At 48.1% G+C, this 7,533-nt stretch overlaps 1 protein-coding gene across 1 annotated transcript in view; it reads right to left on the bottom strand.

Moving 5' to 3' along the window:
- The window catches only part of KIF2C (kinesin family member 2C), a 25,226-nt gene that overhangs the window by 1,506 nt on the left and 16,187 nt on the right, over positions 1–7,533 (bottom strand). The window contains exons 10-20 of the mRNA XM_018573325.1: positions 5,238–5,292; positions 5,002–5,164; positions 4,834–4,924; positions 4,632–4,695; positions 3,672–3,763; positions 2,492–2,634; positions 2,167–2,371; positions 1,724–1,834; positions 810–877; positions 614–728; positions 201–314 (exon numbers count right to left, since the gene is read on the bottom strand). Of these exons, the coding sequence (XP_018428827.1) occupies positions 201–314; positions 614–728; positions 810–877; positions 1,724–1,834; positions 2,167–2,371; positions 2,492–2,634; positions 3,672–3,763; positions 4,632–4,695; positions 4,834–4,924; positions 5,002–5,164; positions 5,238–5,292 (1,221 nt within the window). The remainder of the gene's footprint in view (positions 1–200; positions 315–613; positions 729–809; positions 878–1,723; positions 1,835–2,166; positions 2,372–2,491; positions 2,635–3,671; positions 3,764–4,631; positions 4,696–4,833; positions 4,925–5,001; positions 5,165–5,237; positions 5,293–7,533) is intronic.

A 7,533-nucleotide genomic window follows, 5' to 3' on the forward strand; every position in this document is an offset into this window, starting at 1 on the left:
CAGATTTTTTATTACAGTGCTTGCCTGTCCTACTACCCAACCTCCTCCAAATGGGGGTCACATGCATACACAAAATAAAATACAAAGATTTGCTGCAATGTCCCAGTTTATCCACTAGGGGCGCTGTCACTGCAAAGGCTTAGACAATCATTTTACCATACAGTGACGTCCCGTCTCCCAGCCAGACGCTCTGATCTTACCTGCACAAAGTCGCGGAGCTCCTCCACAGCCTTCTCCTCCAGCTCCCCAATCTGGCTCATGGCTTCCTGGAAACTGCTCATATGAGAGGAGAGTTCTTCATCCTTCAGGGACAGCTAAGGGAACACAAAACCAAGTCAGAACACCAACACGAAGGGGGAGAATCTCCTGGTCTACATCTCGCGGTATACTGAGCCTAGCGTGAGAGAGAGGGACGCTAGTTTGTGTCCTCCCGTTACCCTAAGGAGAAAAGCCTTAACCCCATAGTTCTCCTTTAACCTGTTTAAAAAGGTTTTTGTTTTTTTATGGTTTTGCATATGTCTACAGGTTGCTAGCAGTAGATATATGCAGAAACATGCGAGAGTTTATTAACCCTTTAAGATTACCTACAAATACAAGATATGACATCACTCACATCATCCTGGAACTCCAATCCTCCAATAGAGGACTGAGAGCTATCGCTGTGCTCCATCTCCTCCTGATGATGATTATCTGCAGGTTCAGCGCTGTGGGGACTCAGTTCCTTCACCCTGACAAAGGAAAGTACAAATATTACCGATCAGTACAAGTAACTGGACAGAGAAAGATGGGAGAACAAACCAGAGACCCACCTGTCTGCGTATCTCAGCGTGTTGAGTGTGTACTCGCAGGAGTTAAATCCCGGGGACAACATAGCAATCTGTAATACAAATATCGTGCAATTAAAAATCATTCAGCAGATTTACAAGAGATCACCGCAGCCAGTACAGGGACCGAGATCACCGCAGCCAGTACAGGGACCGAGATCACCGCAGCCAGTACAGGGACCGAGATCACCGCAGCCAGTATTCCTTAGGGCCCAAACTCCATAACTATGAAGGCAACCAGAATGCCAAGCTCCACGTTCCAATACCAATACCAAGCACCACGTTCATGTAGAATTAGTAGGCCTCAGAGCCAGGGAAGGGCGATTCAACTGGGCTCTATGTTGGGGCTGGAGTACACTCTGGCCTCTTGAGAAGTTGAAGAAACGTTAATCATGGTGTGCAGTACAGGGCCAAAAAAAAGAGAGGACATCCCTCAAAAGCCATCCAAGTAAGATGCTCTTTTGATAGGTCATCACTCCTGCCAGACATTTGCTCTATGCATTCTCCAAGGTACATCCACCACAATGGAGGAGAGATCCCTTTGGAGGGAATAAACCTACTCCGACATGTTTGACAGATTAGGCTCAATGCCAACACCTGGAGGGAGAGGACAAGATTAAACTAGCTCAAAATTGGGATTTAAGGATGGATACTTTTGTCATTTGAAACTTGAGAAAACACAATTAAATCCCACTCCAGCCAAGGCCTTTAAGCAGTCCGATAAAGGATGTGGTGACCCCTCCCTAAGGGTACCTGCCCATTTCAGTCAGCCATGCCCACATTTAGGCAAACCGTGGTAGTTTGGTAGATAGTTTTGATATTGTAGCTCACCACAGATAATTATTAAACATCTAAACATTGTACACACCAATGTAAAGAAAATACATTTACTGAAGTACCATGCAAGTCCTGGAGTTCTCCCCAATGAAGGAATCTCGGAGGATTTGGGTCAGTTTACTCTCCCGGAATGGGGTGTGAGCCTTGTTCTGCCCCAATGCACGGATGCATTCCTGGAAAATACAAGACAATTATAAAGTATAGAAAAGACCTCTCGTCTTCCATCAGCTTCCAGAACATCGAGACCTAAAACTGAATCAAGCCAACAGATTAGACACATTAAAACAACATGGGAACCTGACGAGATCTGTAAAAACACATAAGAGGAATGAACATACTGTGATGCGCGCGCGCCCTCCCCTCCCGGTACAGCAATGGGAAGGTAACACTTTAGATCTGCACACTCCTCCCACTTCCTCTGGACCTACCACCACCTTAGACATCCTCAACCTTCTCCCTCCTGTAAGCCCCGTGGGTAGTAGACACTCGGCAGCTGCATCATTACCTTTAAGGCAAGTAAACTGCGGTTGATCTCTGCCCCCTCCATGCGGGTTATGCGGTCAGCGCTGGCAGTGTCGGCACCTCGCTCATTCCCAGCCAGATCTACCAAGGAAAACTTGCCGTGGAGCTTCCCCCGCCGTCGCAGGATTATTTGTAAGCAGGCGTGAGAACGCGAGGAGCTGCTGTTGGCAAACGTCTGACCAGAAGTCCTGCAGGGAACAAAACCAATTCACAGATGTGCACTGCATGTCAAGCTCTACACAAATGACACGGCAATGTACGGCCACCAAAGGGGGGTCATTATGCCTGGTGTGGGGGGGGCCACTTACCTACAGGCACTGCCAACCTCAATCATCTTAAAGACATCCTCCGCACATGTGACTTCTCGCTCCATCAACCCCACCACCTGCACCACCTGCTTAGCATCTTCCAGCACACGGAGTTTCGCCTTTTTGTTTAGGAGATCAAATACCTGAACACAGACATAAAAATATAAGCAACAGGGCTGAAGAAAAGAAAAAAAAAAAAAAGTGGAAAAAAAAAAAAAAAAAAAAAAAAAAAAAAAAAAAAAAGCTCCAAGCCGTACATCCAGCTCCAACCAAAGCTTGGGATGCACCAATACAGTTTTCAGTATCGAGTACCGATGCTTTTGGAACTTGTTGATACCGGCTTCCCGGGCAGACTGATTGACCACAAAGCTGGCTCCACGTCTGGCTGGCAAGCTGGTTTGCCGGCCAAGAACAGTCAGCATAGAGCCAGCTTCTCGGCCAATCAGGACCCGCCTCCCAAATGGACGGGAAGCTGGCTCGATGCAGGTTGGTTGGAAAGCCGACTTCCAAGCCAATTAGCATCGAGCTGGCGGCCAATCAGGAAACCGGGAGGTGGGTCATAACTCTCCACCCAGCTTCCTGACCGCACAGGAAGTTGGCTCCACGTTCCCCTACGGATCCGACAGCCACAGGAAATCTTCTGAGGGAAAGTTCCGGTATCGGGGAAGGTATCGGAGCATTTGGGAGAGTACGAGTACTCGCCCAAATACTCAGTATTGGCACAGATACAAGCATCGGCACATCCCTACTAGATACACTGGGAATCATTTGCCATGAAAGCAAACAGATCCAATATTAAAATAGTTTCCCAAAATTAAAAAAAAAAAAAACTTTACAGATCTCTTGAAAGCATGAAAACTGCAACTGTTGGAATATATTCAAATATAAAATCACTACATCCCCATACATGTGCCCTGTATTTCCACATTACCAAGACATGGGCTCATCAGACCTGAGATCAGCTGTATGACACTATGACGGAGTCACTTTCTAAACACAGAAATCTGCTTTCTTGGAAGGTTTGGGGATATTATATGGAAAACTGTCTAGGAGTCAATACATTGCATCTCCCATAGTCCCTTTGGCCACCATTCCACCCTGCCCACCCATGCCGATTGGCAGCATCGCCTGACAAATTAAATGACAGAAAACCTCTTCAGCCGGTTTTTAGTGAACTCACCTTGCCGTTATAGATCTCAAAGAACGTCACAAACACTTCCAGATCCAAATCCTGGTAGCGAGGTTGGGAGAGGAGTAGGAAGACGTCACGCGCTGTGAAGAGACCACAACCTCAGCACAAATCTATTGCACGTTCAGAATTTTATTAGTATTCAACATTTCCATGATAAAAAAGCCAAAAGGGGTCTATTTATATTTATAAACAATCTGCAGAGCCAACTTGTGAACATCTGAACATTCATTCTGTGAGTATAGAGGCAAAAAAAAACAAAAAACACTTATACATCTTTTCAGGTTGAATGTAAGGCGATATAAACACTGCATTATGGCCACTAGATTGAGCTAAGCATAGGAAGTTCCAAGCGCCTCGGCATAGAATCCATAAAACTCAAACATGACAAAATAAGTTCAAAAGCCCCCCAATTCATATGCAGCACCACAGACATCTGTTAGACATTGGAAGCCCATAAGTAGTAAGAGGCATGGGCGACAGGACAAGACGGGACCCCACTCTGCAGGAGGCATGGGCTACAGGACCCCACTCTGCAGGAGGCATGGGCTACTGGACCCCACTCTGCAGGAGGCATGGGCGACAGGACAAGACGGACCCCACTCTGCAGGAGGATTGGGCTACAGGACAAGACGGACCCCACTCTGCAGGAGGCATGGGCTACAGGACAAGACGGACCCCACTCTGCAAGAGGCATGGGCTACAGGACAAGACGGACCCCACTCTGCAAGAGGCATGGGCTACAGGACAAGACGGACCCCACTCTGCAGGAGGCATGGGCTACAGGACAAGGACGGACCCCACTCTGCAGGAGGCATGGGCTACAGGCAAGACGGACCCCACTCTGCAAGAGGCATGGGCTACAGGACAAGACTGACACCACTCTGCAGGAGGCATGGGCTACAGGACAAGACTGACACCACTCTGCAGAGAATACAATTCAAGACTTACATGCAGAAGCGTAGATTCCTTTCGTCACATTCTGACTTTTCCCCATGAAGTCACCACCCATCGTCTGCAAAGCAAGTCAAAGAACAGTTTCTAATAAGTGCTGGGAATAAGGAGCAAGTGGCACAATTTTGGCTAAAGCTCGTTCAGCATACACCACCCCCCACCCCCCCCATTGCCCTGTTTATAACAACATTTTACTTACATGGGTTTTTCCACTTCCTGTTTGACCGTACGCAAAACACGTGGCCTTCCCTCCTTCAAATATGGATTGGACCAGTGGTCGGGCTGTGAACCTGGTGACCAAGACAACCGGTGACATACCATGTCAAGAGATCCAAAACTGTTAAATATCAAGAGGTTGGAGGAGTACCTGTACACCACGTCATTTGTGGCCGTCTCGTCGAAGGTGTAATCAAAGCGGAAGGCCTGGTTCTCCAGATACTTGGTCAGATCCACTTTGAGTTTGGGCTCATGTACCAGAACTAGACTTTTACTTGGGACAGATATGATGTCAATCTCCTTCTTGGCCAGCTCTGCAGAGGTGGAGAAGACAATAAGGTCATCACGAAGGGCAGGACGGCCAGTCCCAAAGAGGACTTTGCTTACCTTGCTTGTTCAGAGGCCTTTTTCGCACACACACGCAGATCCGATGCTCCTCAGCCTGCAGAGAAGAGACGTCGTGAGGAAATACTCCCAGCACACCGCTCATGGAGCCATCATTGCTCCTGACAAGGTGCATGCTAATCTCATGAACGCAGGGGCGTAACTACAGCTCATGGGGCCCTATAGCAAAAATGCGATGGGGGGGGGGCCCGGACAACCTGACCTGATTAATGACTCCAAGATCTCATGGACACCTCATGCATCTGTAGTCAGCCTTCCTACACTGTAGAGTTTAGAGCATAAGGGTTGTAATTAGGGATGCACCGATACCACTTTAAGAGCGGGTACGAGTACCGATACTTTTGATCAAGTACTCGCAGATACCAATTACCAATTACCAATGGGACAGGTCACATTTTTTCTAAAGCAATACAAACTAATGCTTTAAGGTCACTTTCTTAACCCCTTCATGACTGAGGCCCTTTTTTCATTTTTTGCACCCATGTTATATTCCACATTTTAGGCCTGAAAATTACTTAAAACCCCCCAAACATTATATATTTTCTGAATGCCAAGACCCTATAGAATAAAATGGTGGTAGTTGAAAATTTTTATGTTGCGCAATATTAGCGCAACTCCTTATTAAACCCCAAAATTTAGTGACAAATTTAATTAAATGCCCCAAAACACAACAAATTACCCATTTTTTTAATGAAATATAAAAGATGAGGTTACAACGAGTAAAACGATACCCAACATGCCCAGTTTACAGATTGCGTGCGACCGTGAAACGGCGAAAAACTGCAGTACCCCAAAAAGTCAATAAAAGACGCTTTAAAAGCCCCCACAGGTCATCAATTTAGAGATACCCCAAAATACTGGCCCTAGAATTATTGCTCTCACTCCGGCGTGCGCGGCGATACCCAACATGTGTAGCGCGTTCGTCGTTTTCATACGTAGGCGCACCCGACGCGTGTTTACGTGGCGACGCGCGTGCTCGCGGGGGCGGGGTACCTTTAAAATTTTTTTTTATTATTATTAGATTTATTTTATTTCATTTTAATTTTAAAAACTGTTTTTTTTTTTTTTTTTTTTACTTTACTTTGACTGCTATCACATGGGGGGGCTTACAAGCCCCCCCATGTGATAGCAGATGGTGGTGACAGGTACTCTTTAAGGTGATGCTGGGGGTCCAAAAGACCCCCAGTGTCACCTTTACACTGGAAATAAGCTATTGAAGTGCAGATCGCACTTCAATAGCTTATAGCTGGGCTCCAGGAGCCCAGAACTGACAGCCCAGGGACCGGAAGTGATGCAATCTGCATCGCTCCCGGTCGCATAGAACGGGGAGGGGATCGATGAACGGAAGTTAGTCGACCTCCTCCCCAGCTCCCCGCGGACACCAAGATCGCCGGTCCGGGGCCCGTAGGAGGGGCAACTGAGCCCGGGAAGCACGGTGGGGGTGTCCGGTTGGGGGGGGCGGCCCCTTCTTCGGGACACAGAAGCGATCTGGCGACAGGTAAGTCGCCAGGATCGCTTCTGTTGTAAAGCCGACAGTCGGCTCTACAAGTTTAAACAGCCCCGATGCTGGCGACGTACACTGTACGTCGTCAGTCACGAAGGGGTTAATATTATGATTCATGAGATGACGAGGGAGCATGACGCCGGCTTCCCGGCCAATCAGAATGCCAGGCGCTGCGTCAATACACGGCGCCCGGATTTGCTGGCTGCCTGACCAATCGGGAAGCCGGGCAGCGCGTCATTGCATGCTACCCGGCTTCCCGATTGGCCGGGAAGTCGGCTCCATGCTCTCTCATCACAAGTGACAGGGGAGTGACTGGATCCTCGCGTCCGATCCTCCAGCACTGACTGGCGGGAACGGACGGGGAGGGTACAGCTGGCTCTGTCTCTAGATAGGCAGAGCCAGCTGTCACTCACGCAGCTGGGTGGATCCAGACATAATTGCCGGGATCCGCTTGAGCTGCGGCGTCTCATTATAACGCGAGCTGTAGCTCTCTATATACTGAGCCTAGGGTGACGGGAGGACGCTAGTTTACTAATCCATGGTTGTTTCCCTTCTCTTTGCTGCTCTTCCTTTTAAATATCTGTTCTCTGCTGGGCAGAACTTCTGTTTTGCAGCAGACTGCTTTGTCTCTGAAATGGATACACGGTGTCTGTGTGCAGGTTTGCAACCTGAGCCAGCACTACAGGAAGAGGCACTCAGCTGCAAAAGGGAAGTTCTCCCCAGGCATGAGAAGACATGAGGATTTAAAAAGGAAGTGCAGCAAAGAAGGGAAAC

This window comes from Nanorana parkeri, unplaced genomic scaffold, assembly GCF_000935625.1.
Source record: "Nanorana parkeri isolate BGI_ZX_2015 unplaced genomic scaffold, ASM93562v1 scaffold2337, whole genome shotgun sequence".
Lineage (NCBI taxonomy): Eukaryota > Metazoa > Chordata > Amphibia > Anura > Dicroglossidae > Nanorana > Nanorana parkeri.